The sequence below is a fragment of the Mobula hypostoma genome, chromosome 8 (assembly GCF_963921235.1).
Source record: "Mobula hypostoma chromosome 8, sMobHyp1.1, whole genome shotgun sequence".
Classification (NCBI taxonomy): domain Eukaryota; kingdom Metazoa; phylum Chordata; class Chondrichthyes; order Myliobatiformes; family Myliobatidae; genus Mobula; species Mobula hypostoma.
This window is the reverse complement of record NC_086104.1, coordinates 6,454,895-6,471,488: the sequence shown is the minus strand read 5'-3', so window position 1 is coordinate 6,471,488 and position 16,594 is coordinate 6,454,895. Positions and strand designations below refer to the sequence as shown.

Genomic DNA, 16,594 nt, shown 5'->3' with positions numbered 1-16,594 from the left:
CAAGAATATAAAGGAGGATAGGAAAAGCTTCTTTAGGTATATGAAAAGAAAAAAAATAGTTAAGACCAAAATTGGGCCCTTGAAGACAGAAGCGGGTGAATTTATTATGGGGAACAAGGAAATGGCAGACGAGTTGAACAGGTACTTTGTTTGTGTCTTCCCTAGTGAAGACAGATCCAATCTCCCAGATGTAATAGTGGCCAAAGGACCTAGGGTAATAGATGAATTGAAGGAAATTTATATTAGGCAGGAAATGGCTGTTGGGTCTGAAGGCTCCTAAGTCCCCGGGACCTGATGGTCTGCATCCCAGGGTACTTAAGGAGGTGACTTTAGAAATCGTGGACGCATTGGTAATCATTTTCCAATGTTCTATAGATTCAGGATCAGTTCCTGTGGATTGGAGGGTGGCTAATGTTGTCCCTCTCCAAGAAGGGAGGAAGAGAGAAAACAGGGAATTATAGACCGGTTAGCCTGACATCAGTGGTGGGAAAGATGCTGGAGTCAATTATAAAAGATGAAATTACGACACATCTGGATAGCAGTAACAGGATCGGTCTGAGTCAGCATGGATTTACGAAGGGGAAATCGTGCTTGACTAATCTTCTGGAATTTTTTGAGGATGTAACTATGAAAATGGACAAAGGAGAGCCAGTGGATGTAGTGTACCTGGACTTTCAGAAAGCCTTTGATAAAGTCGCACATAGGAGATTAGTGGGCAAAATTAGGGCACATGATATTGGGGGCAGAGTACTGACATGGATTGAAAATTGGCTGGCTGACAGAAAACAAAGAGTAGCAATTAACGGGTCCCTTTTGGAATGGCAGGCGGTGACCAGTGGGGTACTGCAGGGTTCAGTGCTGGGACCGCAGCTGTTTACAATATATATTAATTATTTAGATGAGAGAATTAAAAGTAACATTAGCAAATTTGCCGATGACACAAAGCTGGGTAGCAGTGTGAAATGTGAGGAGGATGTTATGAGAATGCAGGGTGACTTGGACAGGCTGGGTGAGTGGGCATATGCATGGCAGATGCAGTTTAACGTGGATAAATGTGAGGTTATCCACTTTGGTGGTAAGAACAGGAAGGCAGATTATTATCTAAATGGAATCAAGTTAGGAAAAGGGGAAGCACAATGAGATCTAGGTGTTCTTGTACATCAGTCACTGAAAGCAAGCATGCAAGTACAGCAGGCAGTGAAGAAAGCTAATGGCATGCTGGCCTTCATAACAAGGGGAATTGAGTATAAGAGCAGAGAGATCCTTCTGCAGCTGTACAGGGCCCTGGTGAGACCACACCTGGAGTACTGTGTGCAATTTTGGTCTCCAAATTTGAGGAAGGACATTCTTGCTATTGAGGGAGTGCAGCGTAGGTTCACAAGGTTAATTCCAGGGATGGCGGGACTGTCATATGTTGAAAGATTGGAGTGACTGGGCTTGTATACTCTGGAATTTAGAAGGCTGAGAAGGGATCTTATTGAAACATATAAGATTATTAAGGGATTGGACATGCTGGAGGCAGGAAGCATGTTCCTGCTGATGGGTGAGTCTAGAACCAGAGGCCACAGTTTAAGAATAAGGGGTAGGCCATTTAGAACGGAGTTGAGGAAAAACTTTTTCACCCAGCGAGTGGTGGATGTATGGAATGCTCTGCCCCAGAAGGCTGTGGAGGCCAAGTCTCTGGATGCTTTCAAGAAAGAGATGGATAGAGCTCTTAAAGATAGCGGAATCAAAGGTTATGGGGATAAGGCAGGAACTGGATACTGATTATGGATGATCAGCCATGATCACAGTGAATGGTGGTGCTGGCTCGAAGGGCCGAATGGCCTACTCCTGCCCGTATTGTCTATTGTCCTTAGAACGTAAAAGATTGAGAGGAGATTTGATGTACTTTGTGGTAACTGAGGCATCTTTTAACACTCACTACGACAGGGGTGAATGATGAGTGATTCCTGGTGCTTACAGCTATGTGTTGTATAGAATGAAAAGCACATCCATATTCAATGCTAAATATCTGTAGGAACATAAATAGGAGATGGAATAAAATTGTATAACACAGAAATGGCTCCTTCCAATGACCCAATTTGTCCATAAGTCAGGAGCAGAAGTAGGTCTTTGACCCATGAGTCCCTCCATTCCATCATGCCTGAGAATTTTCTCTCTCAACCCCATTCTCCTGCCTTCTCCCCATAAATCCTTGATGCCCCAACCAATCAAAAACCTATCAACCTCCACTTATATACTCCCAATGACTTGTCTTTCACATCCTTCTGTGACAACCATTCCAGATTCACCACCACTATGGTAAAATCCCCTGCATGTCCACTTTATCTCGACCTTTCAATATTCAATAGGTTTCAATGAGACCTTCCCTTATTCTTCTAATCTCCAGCAAGTCTAGGTCGAGAGCCATCAAATGCCTCTCATGTTAACCCTTGCATTTGTGGTGTCGTTCTCATGACCCTCCTCTGGACCCCCTCCAGTGCCAGCACACCTTTTGTTAGATACGGGGCTCAAAACTGCTCACAATACTCCAGATGTCTCCACTTTAAATATACTGAAAAGCTTTGGCATTACATCCCTGCTTTTATATTCTAGTTCTCTCGTAATTAATGCTAACAGCATTTGCCTTGCCTACTGTTACCCATCCAGCTACCTACCTGAGCCAATCCCTTTCGTCTGAGTTTAGCCCACATCCCTCTAAACCTTTAGTATCGATGGACATGTGCAAGTGTCTTTTAAACTTTGCCTCGTCTGCTTCCTATGACAACTCGTTCCATATACCCACCAACCTCTGTGGGGAATCATTTGCCCCTCCAGTCTTCTGCAATCTTGCTCTTTCACCCAAAACTTGTGCCCTATAGTTATCTCCCCTACCCCAGGGAAAAGACTGACCATTCAGAATTCTGTTAGTCTTGCAAGACCATGGATCTTCACTCTCCAGGGCACAGGCCTGGGCAATGTTGTATGGAAGACCAGCAGTTGCCCATCTACAAGTCTCCCCTCTCCATGACACCAATGTTGTCCAAGGGAAGGGCACGAGGACCCATACAGCTTGGCACCAGTGTCGTCGCAGAGCAATGTGTGATTAAGTGCCTTGCTCAAAGGCACAACACGTTCCCTCGGCTGGGGCTCGAACTCACGACCTTCAGGTCGCTAGTCCAATGCCTTAACCACTTGGCCATGTGCCCACACCCATTCAGAATTAGTACATTGCAATACATAATAATGAAAACTAAATTGCAATAAGAACTATATTTTAAAATTAAATAAGTAGTGCAAAAAGAAAGCAAAAAAAAGGTAGTGTACGTGGGTTCGTTGTCCATTCAGAAATCTGATGACGGAGGGGAGGAAGTATTTCTGAAACATTGAGTGTGTGTCCTCAGGCTCCTTGATGGTAGCAGTGAGAAGAGGGCAGGTCCTGGGTGATGGGGGTCCTTAATAATGGATGCTGCCTTTCTGAGACACTACTCCTTTGTCCTGGGTACGATGTAGGCTAGTACAAAGCTGACTAAATTTATGACCCTCTGAAGCTGCTTTCAGTCCTGTGCAGTAACACCCTATACCAGACAGTGATGCAGCCTGTCAGAATGCTCTCCATGGTACATCTATAGAAGTTTGAGTGTTTTTGTTGATGTACCAAATCTCTTCAAACTCCTAATGAAGTATAGACTCTGTCTTGCCACCTCTGTAGCTGCATCAATATGTTGGAACCAGGTGTTAGGTCCTCAGAGATCTTGACACCCAAGAACTCAAAACTGCTCACTCTCTCCACTTCTGATCCCTCTGAGGATTGGTATGTGTTTCTTTGTCTTAATTCTTCCTGAAGTCCACAATCAGCTCTTTCGTCTTTCTGACATTGAGTGTAATTATGTGCAAGGTTGTTGCTGTGACACCACTTTACTAGTTGGCACTCCTGTACACCCTCTCGTCTCCAGCTGAGATTCTACCAATAATAGTTGTATCATCAGCAAATTTATAGCTGGTATTTGAGCTATGCCTAGTCACAGAGTCATATGTATGTAGGGAGTAGAGCAGTGCACCAATGTTGATCGGCATCGAGGAGGAGATATTACCACCAATCCGCACAGACTATGGTCTTCCGGTTAGGAAGTTGTGGATCCAGTTGCAGAGGGAGATACAGAGGCCAAAGTTCTGTTACTTCTCAATCAGGATTGTGGGAATGATGGTGTTAAATGCTGAGCTATAGTTGATGAACAGCATCCTGACACAGGTGTTTGTAATATCCAGGTGGTCTAAGGCCATGTGAAGAGCCATTAAGATTGTGTCTACTGTTGACCTATTGGTGATAAGCAAATTGCAATGGGTCCAGGTTCTTGCTGAGGTGGGAGTTCAGTCTAGTCATGACCAACCTCTCAAAGCATTTCATCACTGTCGATGTGAGTGCTACTGGGTGATAGTCATTAAGGCAGTTCACATTATTCTTCTTGGGCACTGGTATAATTGTTGCCTTTTTAAAGCAAGTGGGGACTTCTGCCCATAGCAGTGAGAGGCTGAAAATATCCTTGAATATTTCTGCCAGTTGGTTGGCACAAGTTTTCAGAGCCTTACCAGGTACTCCATCGGGACCTTCTGCCTTGCGAGGACCTTCTTTAAAGACAACCTAACGTCAGCCTCTGAGACAGAGACCAGTGTCCCTGGGTGCAGCAGGGATCTTCACAGCTTTAGTTATATTCTCCCTATCAAAGCGCAGATGGAAGGCGTCGAGCTCATCAGCTTCTATGCGGCTATAGCTACAGAGAAAGTAAAGTGCAGTGCAGTAACGATCAGAATTAGGTTTAATATCTCCGGCATTTATTGTTTTACAGCAGTACATTGCAATACACAACTGTAAATTACAATAAATGTATAAAAATTAAATTAGTGTAAAAAGAGGAACAAAATAGAGGTAGTGAACATGGTTCAATGTCCAGTAAGAAATCTGATGGTGGAGGGAATGATGCTGTTCCTAAAACGTTTGTCTGTGTGTCTTCAGGTTCCTGGACCTTCTCCCTGCTGGTAGCAATGAGAAGGGGGCCTGTCCTGGGTGATGGATCAGGACAAGATAATTTGCACTCAATGCCTCTAAACATTTCCTACCTATATCCTGATTTTATGTTATTGTACCTGCCTCAACCACTTTCTCTGGCAGCTTGACACACTGCAAAAAAAAAAAAAGGGGTGACGAGAGTGTTTTATGCTGCAATTTGGAATTCACTGCAGATTTATTAATAATTTATGAATTGCAGGAAAGGGAAATATGGATATTGAGCAGGCAGAAGGCATTTACGTGATTAGTAATTTAATTGGTTTGACAGAACATTGTGGGCCTGTTCCTCTGCTTTACTGTTCTACGTTTTATAATCGAAAGGAAAGTCTATTTTTGGGAAGAGAACATTGAACAAAGTACAGTACAGGAATGGGCCCCTTCAGCGCTCAATATTGTGCTGAAGCAATTAAATTAGTAAAAAAGGATTCGCTATAATTGAATGGTGGAGCAGACTTCATGGGCCAAATGGCCTAATTCTGCTCCTATGTCTTAGCCTTATGGTCTTAAGTGTCTGAGGCGTGATGAACATGTGCACATTATTCATCTGCTTCTGTATCCATGTGTTTGTACTCACATCTGCATGCATGTGCACAGATTAGCATTACATCTTTTATAAGCTGCGTGCAGATCTGCATCTGACTGAATGCGACTGACTTTGAGAGGTAGAGGGACTGAAACAATGAGAATGAGACAGAAAAATGTGATGGAGAGAAAAACTGAGAAAGTGCGAAAGAGTTGAGTGAGTGAAAGAGAGGTCTCGAGGCGAGAGAGAGAGACAGTTACACCAATTGCGAGAAAGGGACCATGCAAAAGACAGAACAAATTCAAGAGACAGTGTGACGGGCAGAATGAGTGTGTGAGAGCATACACACATTATTTTGGTGATAACACATTCACAATGATGTTTCAGAGCAGTGATGGGGACTGGGGTGACCACAGCGATCTCTGGAAATGTGGTCGGTGCAGTGAAGGACACTGAAGCAAGCAGTTTGTTCCCAGGCAAGGCATGGAGAGAGGTACTGGTGTCGGTGGCATCCACACTGCAGCCAATAATTCTTCCACAACGGGTCCCCCTGAACTCAGAGCCACTGACACAGTGTGTGTACCCGTGCTCTCACACAGACAAGTGGCCTTGCTGAAAATGAGCCTGGCATATACCCTTCTCACTGAGAGCTCCCAACCCCCACTTACTCCCCCTTTTCAAATAAAACACAGGGAAATGAGTTGACATTTACTGCAGTTTGGGGAGGGTGCTAGTGTGGGGAGTTGAGTAGATGTTGGTATAACCAGCTGGTGATGCCCCACTGAATTCCTCCGCTGGATGGGCAAAACTGCTTCATGAGGCTCCGGACTTCACAGCCTCTCTTCTACATCTGGCCGTATCGGGAGCTGGAAAACATCAGAGGGAGAAGGGCAGTGACTTACTGTATAACAGTAATGTAGATATCAGGGAGAGGGAGATAGAGGCACATGGATAACAGTAAGATGGAGGCTATGTGGGAGGAAATGGTCAGCACAACATTGTGGGCCCAAGGCCCTGTAGTGTTCTGTGTCCTGGAAAGTAGGAGAAAGAAAGCATTTGAGACAGAGATGGAGAGAGAGATCTTATGTAATCAATACTTCCCCAGTCTGTGCCTGCACCCCAACACCAGGAGACCACCGTACTCACGACTAACCCTGGTTTGTATCCCAACCCAACACCAGGGACCAGCGTATTCAGTACAGATCCCGGTCTGTGTCTAAGCCTGGACACCAGGAGACCACCTCTTATACTCCCTACAGATCCCGGTCTGTCCAAACCCAACAGCAGGAGACCACCTCGAATACTCACTACATATCCTGATCTGTGTCTAAACCCAGACACTAGGAGACCACCTCATATACTCTCTATAGACCCCGGTCTGTCCAAACCCAACCCCAGGAGACCACCTTGTGTACTCACTCAGACCCCGGTCTGTCACCAACCCAACACCAATAGACCATTTCACGTACTCAGTACAGACCCCAGTCGGTGTCCCCCCGCCCCCCCCCAACAGCAGGAGACCACCTCATGTATTCACTATAGTCCCGTACTGTGACCCACCCAACACCATGAGATCAGCTTGTGTTCTCACTAACCTGCTCCCAACCTGGCACCAGGAGACACTGTCATGTACTCTATGATGCTCTGATATGTGTCCCACCCCAAATGCAGGAAACCACCTCACTACTGCCCCGGTCAGTGTCACCACTCCAGTACCAACCCCGATGACAGGAGACTATCTTGTGTACTCACTAAAGTCTCAGTCTGTGGACCTATCCAGACAGCAGGAGACCTGCTCGTTACTCATTATTGCCCTGGTCTGTACCCCTATCCTGACACCACTGACTCAGTCAGTGTCCCCACCCAGACACCAGGAGACTCTTGTGTGCTCACTACAACCCAACACTGGCAGCAGGAGACCACTCATGTACTCACTATGCCCCAGTCCATGCTTACCCTGACACCAGGAGCCCCACTCGTGTACTCACAACTGTTCTGGAATACACCCCCACTTGAACCAAAGAGACAACTTTGCATACTCACTACTGCGCTGAAGGTTGACCCTTGCCGTCCGTTCTCAGCGCGTCGTGCCGTCGGCTGGTGGACGCATCATCTTGGACCAATGGGAGAGACGAGAGAGTGAAGCCGGGTGACAAACATGGGTAGGACAGCAAAAACACCAAGGGATGTGACCGTCAGTGCCCAGACAGTGATTCTGTCCACATTCCACCTCCCCCATCATGCGGTGTTCCTTGAGTTATACAGGTAACTTGGCCCATTGTGTCCATACTGCCCACTGTACTTCTGTGTCCTGATCCAATTTACCCATATTAGGCTGATAGACCTCTCTGCCTAGTGCCTGGGCTTGTTGTATATTATGAGAGTCTCTGTTTCCACCAACCCTTCAAGTATTAAGTTCCAGATCCTAATTCCCTTCTGAATACAAAACATCAAACAGTACCGCACAAGAACAGGCTGTTCAGCATTAAGCTGAACCAATTAAATTTGTAATTAAATAGCCAACTAAACTAATCTCTTTGGCCTACACAATTTCCCTCACATTCACGTGCCTATCTAAATGTCTCTTAAAAGTCCCTGATGCATCAACCTCTGCCACTCCTCCACCCAACTTTCCAACTTGTCTATGTCATGTCATCCAGAGGCCCAACTAATGTCACCCTAAATAGTTTGTTTACTCCCAGTTGAAGGTCGGTCAGTGAGCCCCTGGTGAGCAAAGGAAATACTTCAAAGATAACTTTAAAATCAACCTGAAGAACTAAACACTGGGAAGACATTACATTCAATAGATACTCCTGGAGGAAATCTGTTCAAGAGTGAAGTGTGCTACATGAGAAAGATCTCCACTGTTGTACAAACAGCAGCTGTGAAAGGAGAATTTGAACAACCACTAACCACAGCCACCAATTACTCTTGTCCACACACACCAGTGTATGGGTATCCCACATCAACCTTTACAGCCACCTAAAGGCAACCCCGAGTGACCACATTGCTATGTCCCGCTGCATCTTCAGACTCTCTTCACTCTCAACATCTCCACCAATTTTCTTATCTGCTCCACTCATTGACCAGACCTGGTACAGTACATCTTCAGGGGATTCCTCACCTTCTCTGATGCCCATGACGGCTTGGGCTGCAGCGGTCAGCCTACCCTTTGACGGAGACCCAGCTGCCTTTGATGGGATGGAGCATTAGGTTGGGAAAGAAACAGGAGAGTGTTAATGTTTTGGTCAAACAACATTGTTTAGAGATTAGCTTTATTTGCAACATTGCCGAAATATACAGTGAAATGCATTGATTTACCTCAATGACTCACATAGTCCGAGGATGTGCTGGAATATTGAGAGCAGTTTTGGGACCCATATGTAAGAAAAGATGTGCTGGTATTGGAGCGGTCCAGAGGAAGTTTGCGGCAATGATCCCAGGAATGAAACCTAACCTTGGATTAATGTACGAGTGTTTGATGGCTCTGAGCATGTATCCACTGGAGTTTAGAAGAATAAGGGGAAATCTCATTTAAACCTATTGAATGTTGGAAACACAAAATGTTGGGAGGAACTCAGTAGATCAGGCAGCATCTATGGAAATGAATAAACAGTCGATGTTTCGGGCCAAGACTCTTCTTCAGAAATGAAGGTAAGACCCCAGAATAAAAAAAGGTGGGTGGGGGGAAGAAGAGGAGGATGGCTAGAAGGAGAAAAGTAAATCCAGGTGCACTGGTAAGATAAAGGGCTGGAGAAGGAGGAATATGATAGAGTTGAGTGGACCATAGGTGGATATGGAAAGGATGTTTCCTGTAGTGGGAGAGTCTAGGACCAAAAGACACAGCCTTAGAATAGAGGGACATCCCTTTAGAACAGAGATGGTGAATCTGTGGAATTCATTGCTACAGACTGCTGTAGAGGCCAAGTCATATTTAAATTGGAGGTTGATAGGTTCTTGATTAATCAGGGCATCAAAGGTTATACAAGGAGAAGGCAGGAGAATGGGGTTGAAAGGGATAATAAATCAGCATTATGGAATAGCAGAGCAGACTCTGGGCAGAATGGCCTGATTCTGGTCTTATTTTGAGCAGGAATTGAGATTTGTACAGATACAAACTCCATTCCCATTGCCAGGGAAGCAAGTTCACTTTGCCTGTCTCATGTTAGTCAGGCTCAATGCTGAAGCCCTCACGTTTGTATCTGAGCGCTGGTGCTGATGCTTTGAATCTCACCCCAGACACTCCAGTGTGGACTGAAAGTACCCTGTAAGACCACAAGACATAGGAGCAGAATTAGGCCATTCCATCATAGCTGATTTATTATCCCTCCCAACCCCTTCTGCATTGTCCTCATTATCTTTGATGTCCTTACTAATCAAAAATCTATCAACTTCCGCTTTAAACATACCCAATGACCTGGTCTTCACAACCATCCACAGCAATGAATTATTCCTTAAACTGATGGCTTAAAGTCTGGTCTCTGGTCTCTCAGTGAGGCAGCAAAGTTTTCATAACACAAGGAGAAGCGAGAAACTCTCCCAGATTAATTGGCAGTCAATAGGATCAAACTACACCACCTGACCACTGGTCTCAAAACGCCCTGCAGATGATGGAATTCAGGGTATTGTGGGTGGGGGTGATGGTGGGGAAGGTATTGTTTTGTTTTTGGCGGTGTGTTGTTCTGCTCAACATTGTGGACATGTTATGTTGGCACCGGAATGTGTAGGTTAACACAAGCAACGCATTTCACTGTATGCGATAAATGAATTAATTAATTAACAGCCAATTAAAAAGATTAACAGGATAATTAATCAAATAAGTAGATAGATGGATGCATAGATTCCTTAAGGTTGTTATAATGGGGATAAGCTCCAACTACCTATAAAATGCTCCCAATGGCGTGTGACTCAAATAGCAACCTAGTCCAGCTCTTGGTCTGAATGTGTGGCTTAGCTGCTAAACCCAGTGGAACAGTTTCTACCGACAGGAGAAGGGGCAAAGGCACATTCCTCCAGGGGCTTGTCAGCCGTGGTTGGCAGCTCATCTAGAAGGAAAATTCTGATCTCAAACATCCGTTGCCTTGCTGCTATACCCACTCATGGGGAAAGCTTTGGGAGTAAACTCCGAAGGAAAAATTTGGAGCTGGAGTCCCTCAGGCAGTTCTACATTGAGCTCAATGCTGACTGGAAATTCCTGCAACACTGCTGGTACCAAACTGTATCTGTCTGTGCTGTTCATTTCTATTTAGAAGCCGCATGGAGAGGGGAGGTTGCTACACGAGCAGCAGCTTGCTCTCCATATCGTACTGCCCAGGCTTGGGTATCATGCAAGCAGCTGGGACGCAACATCAACGGTCAACATCAACCGTCAGAAGGCTTCTCCAAGATGAGTAGATACAGTAGACAGAGGTAGACAGAAAGAAAAAAAAAGATTAATAGATAGATACAATGCCCATAAAACAGTATTCACCCCCCCCCCCGGAAGTTTTCATGTTTTATTCTTTTACAACATTGAATCACAGTGGATTTAATTTAGGTTTTTTGTCACTAATCAACAGAAAAAAAAACTTTCGTACAAACATAGGAAACCTCCATGCACAATACAGGCCCTTCGGCCCACAATAATGTGCCAATCACGTACTTACTTTAGAAATAACCTAGCGTTACCCATAGCCCTCTATTTGTCTAAGCTCCATGTACCTATCCAGGAGTCTCTTAAAAGACCCTATTGTATCTGTCTCCACCAGTGTCGCTGGCAGCCCATTCCATGCACTCACTACTCACTGCGTATTTAAAAAAAAACAACTTATACCTAACATCTCCTCTGTACCTTCTTCCAAGCACCTTAAAACTATGCTCTCTTGTGTTAGCCATTTCAGCCCTGGGAAAAAGCCTCTGACTATTCACATGATCAATGCCTCTCATCATCTTATACACCTTTAACAGGTCGCCTCTCATCCTGCACCGCTCCAAGGAGAAAAGGCCAAGTTCACTCAGCCTATTCTCATGAGGCATGTTCCCCAATCCAGGCAACATCCTTGTAAATCTCCTTTGCACCCTTTCTTTGGTTTCCACATCCTTCCTGTAGTGAAGCAAACAGAACTGAGCACAGTACTCCAGGTGGGGTCTGACCAGGGCCCTCTTCAGCTGCAACCTTACCTCTCGTCTCCTAAGCTCAGTCCCATGGTTGATGAAGGCCTTCTTAACCACAGAGTCAACCTGCGCAGCAGCTTTGAGTGTCCTGTGGACTCAGACCCCAAGATCCCTCTGATCCTCCACACTGCCAAGAGTCTTACCATTAATTTTATATTCTGCCATCATAGTTGACCTACCAAAATGAACCACTTCACACTTGTCTGGGTTGAACTCCAACTGCCACTTCTCAGCCCAGTTTTGCTTCCTATCGATGTCCCGCTATAACTTCTGACAGCCCTCCACACTATCCACAACACCCCCACCTTTGTGTCATCAGCAAATTTACTAACCCATCCCTCCACTTCCTCATCCAGAAGGTGTCCCAGAACCGATCCCTGAGGCACACCACTGGTCACTGACCTCCATGCAGAATATGACCCATCTACAACCACTCTTTGCCTTCTATGGGCAAGCCAATTCTGGATCCACAAAGCAATGTTCCCTTGGACATCGCCTCCTTACTTTCTCAATATGCCTTGCATGGGGTACCTTATCAAATGCCTTGCTGAAATCCATATACACTACATCTATGGCTCCACCTTCATCAATGTGTTCGTCACATCCTCAAAAATATTCAATCAGGCTTGTAAGGCACGATCTGCCTTTGACAAAGCTATGCTGACTATTCCTAATCATATTATGCTTCCAAATTTTCATAAATCTTGCATCTCAGGATCTTTTCCATCAACTTACCAACCTCTGAAGTAAAACTCACTGGTCTATAGTTTCCTGGGCTACCTCTACTCCCTTTCTCGATAAGGGAACAACATCCACAACCCTCCAATCCTCCAGAACTTCTCCCATCCCCATTGATGATGTAAAGATCATCGCTTCCCACAGTAGTCTGGGGTACATCTCATCCGGTCTCGGTGACTTATCCAACTTGATGCTTTCCAAAAGCTCCAGCACATCCTCTTTCTTAATATCTGCATGCTCAAGCTTTTCAGTCCGCTGCAAGTCATCCCTACAATCGCCAAGATCCTTTTCCATAGTGAATACTGAATTATTCATTAAGTACCTCTGCCATCTCCTCCGGTTCCGTACACACTTGTCCACTGTCACTTGATTGGTCCTATTCTCTCATGTCTTATCCTCTTGCTCTTCACATACTTGTAGAATGCCTTGGGGTTTTCCTAGAGCAAGGGATTTAGATGTGTTTAGGTGTGTTCAGGAAGGCTTCTTGACACAATATGTCAGTAAGCCTACAAGAAGAGAGGCTGTACTTGATCTCGTATTGGGAAATGAAACAGGTGTCAGATCTCTCAGTGGTAAAGGAGAATTGTGTTTACTATCTCCAAAATGCTCTCCCACTGAGAGATAACCTTTTTGTGGAGTTGCTTGGAGTGTACTTTTGTCTTCATGATGTAGTTTTTGCCAGGATAATGACTTGCGAGCAGGTGGACCACCTTCTTCCTCTGACTTTTAATGGAGTTTGGTAGTCCAACTTAAAGGTGCATTACCACCACCAATTGGACTGGAGTGTGGCGTAGAGTTGGGAAATAAAATCCCTACTCCTCCTTTATCGAATGAAAACTAACTTACCCCAAAGAGCCTTATAAGTTGTAAATAATGAAAGACAATATTGTGAATTAAGTTAAAATCACTTCCATAACTTAAACTTTTTGAATGAAAACTGTCAACACCCAAAGATAGTAGTGCAGACTGCATTTGCTTTCTTTCAACCTTATATGCTTCACATTGTAAAATAATGTGTTCAACTCTTTAATAATGCTGAGAAACCTACACACCCCAGAGTGATGTTTTCCAACAAGATATAAGGAATAATTAAGCATAGTATGCCTATTTCTAAGTCGAGTCAATATAATTCCTTCCCCCCCCCTTGTCTTACTCCCTTCAGTTTTAGGTATTCTGTAAAGCTGTCTCCCGGTATGCCCATTATCGCATGAGTCTTGCCACAATCCCAATTCTTAACCCCACCAACCCTTTAAGCTTCTGATTTGCTAAATGGAAGGTCTATATCCGCAGTAGAATTTTTAGTAGCTTTTTTGTCCAAACAATCAACCCGCTCATTCCCTTTGACACCTCTATGTGCAGGGACCCATAAGGAGCAGACACTGAATCTGAAGTAAAGTCTGAAGAGCTTCCAGCAGTAAATCTGACCTATTGCGAGAATGACCTATTTTAAGACTCCTCAAAGCCAAAAAAAAGAATCTGAACAAATTACAACTTTGCAAGGACAAATTTCCTCCACCCACTGTAAGCGCAAAATGATGACAACCAGCTCTGCTGTGTATACTGATAAATGGTTAGTAAGACATTTTCTTACTGTTACCTGTAATTCAGGCATAAAAAAACAGCCACACCTACATTTCCTATTAAATTATCTTTAAATCCATCAGTAAAAATGGTTAACATATCACAATAATTTTCCTTAAATATTGATGAACCAACGGACACCAAGGAATATCAGGATCCTTGGACTTCAGTAAATCATGCAACCTAAAATCAACCAAAGCCATTGCAAAAAAAACATGGTGAGGTTACTGAAAAAGCTACAGTCAGACATATTGGGTAATCCAGCAAACCTATATTCCTAGCACGATAAGAACCTGCCACCCAAAATGAAAAACACTCTTCTTGTGATGTTCCCAACAGTCTTCCAACACACTTTTAACAGGGTGATCATTCATCTACCCCTCAAATTAATCCAGTATGTTAACAACAACTTTAACCTCCACAACCGCAAGGGCAATCGTCCCATTTCAACCAGTATGGCTGAAAAAGGGACAATCTTACCACACCACAGTCTTAGACCCTGTGCTTGTATCACATCCAAACAATTTAAATTTGAAGATGAAGCTGATCCGTAAGCCACAAAGCCACAATCAAGTACAAATCTAATTAAACAAATATAAATGGTTAACAGAGATTTTCATGCAGCACACCAAGAATACCCACATAGTCACCCAAGGATATTTAATGCCCCTTTACATTGATCAATTATACTGATGTGATGTTTCCATGTCAGCTTATTATCCAGCCACGTGCCAAGAAATCTTCTTCAAGAGTTCAAGAGTTTGACTATACAATTTGAAATTAAGTGCAGGTCTATTGATTCTCTTTGTAAAATGTGTAACTTGTGTTTTAGCTACTGAAAGCTTAAAACCACATCTATTTGCTCAATTTTCAACCTAAATTGCATCCTAAATTCATTTTTTCTCCTGATCCATAAAGCTCCATCATCTGCAAAAAGTGATTTACCCACCCCAGTGCCTATCTCGGAGAAAGTATCATTAATCATATTAAACAATAAGGGGCTGCAAATACTGCCTTGTGGAGTCCTATTCTCTATCTCATAGACGCCCAAATATACCTTTCCTACCCTTACCTGCATAGACCTTCCAAATAAACTCCAAAAAAATCATACAACCTTCATATAGCCTGAATTGCAGCAAATGACTGAAATGTCTGATCTAGTAACTTCTCAATTTCAGTAACAATCGTATTACCTTTTTAAATCTATACTGGAATGTTATTATCCCAATAAATTCCCCTCCCCCCCCCCTTTTTATTTAAAACATTCCCCAAGCATTTAATATCCCTTCCCATTCAATCACAATATGACCTTTTTTGCAACTTTCACTACTTTCCTCACCATGGCCTGTGTCCTTTTATACTTAATAAGGTCATTTGGAGAGTGATAATTCTTAACTTTCCTAAACGCCTTATTTCTCTCCTTAATTGCCTCTGCACCCTCCTCAGTCCACCATGGTACAGCCTTTCTCCTATTAATGCCTTTTTTAATAGGAATCAGAGTTTGATGAATAATGCAACATAATCTTTTATTACATAAATCCACATAATCTTCATTATTCAGCCCTGTCAGACATTCATCACATAAAACCTTAAACTTCTCCCAATTTGCATTACCAAAATTCCACGTCCTAAAAGTGGCCTCCTGTCCCCTATACAAATCCAAACCCAAGCTAAATATAGGAAAATGATTACTCTCCAATGTTTCATCTCCCATGACATCCCACTCACTCACTCACTCCAGTCAGAATGTTCGAAACTAAAGTTAAATCTATGGCAGTTTCAGAAAGATAATGAACATCAAATCTTGTACCCCTCCCATCACTAAGACACACAAGATGTGAAATATCTAAAAATTCTTCTACAATGAAACCATTACTATCATTCTGTGAACAACTCCACAGTGAACTCTGTGCGTTAAAATCCCCACACCATATAACCCTTAGTGAGCTAGAGCTACATAGGCTTTCCAACAAATCAATCGGAAGTTTTCCACCAGGGTTGTAAAAATTTACCACTTTAATACCCCCACCTGTTGAATCAAATACTTCTACAAGTGCCTCATATACTTCATTTACATCCACCCTAATGTCCTATTCCGTTCCTTATAAAACTTGCAACACCACCCCCTCTAGCAACTAATCTATCACACCTAATTACAATATAATCCTGCAAGGTAAAACTTAAATGTGGTAAAAACCAGGTTTCCTGAATACATATAACATCAGGTGGATTTGATAAATCAGAAATAAACTTCTTAAAGTCTTGACCATCAGAAATCAGGCTGCTCGCATTCCACTGCAATATTCTTAATCCCATTATGTACCTTCACAAAGAGACTGAAATACAGATACCCCACCCATCAGAGCTTCATTTACAGCTTCCCACATAACATCAGTTATACCCAGATACTTTTCAGCAGCTTTCACTATAATTTTAATTTTCTCAGTGCAACTAGAGGTCTGAGCAGTACAATTCACCACATCCATTATAAACATCACAAACTTCATTTGATCAGCTAGTAAAGTATCTTTAGTATTAGAAGTATGAAG

At 43.4% G+C, this 16,594-nt stretch overlaps 1 protein-coding gene across 1 annotated transcript in view; it reads right to left on the bottom strand.

The window, feature by feature from the left end:
- Positions 1–5,277: 5,277 nt before the first annotated feature.
- Positions 5,278–16,594, bottom strand: part of LOC134350045 (zinc finger C2HC domain-containing protein 1A-like) — a 31,255-nt gene continuing 19,938 nt past the window's right edge. The window contains exons 5-7 of the mRNA XM_063054956.1: positions 8,698–8,764; positions 7,617–7,686; positions 5,278–6,439 (exon numbers count right to left, since the gene is read on the bottom strand). Coding sequence (XP_062911026.1) covers positions 6,418–6,439; positions 7,617–7,686; positions 8,698–8,764 — 159 coding nt within the window. The 3' untranslated portion in view covers positions 5,278–6,417. The remainder of the gene's footprint in view (positions 6,440–7,616; positions 7,687–8,697; positions 8,765–16,594) is intronic.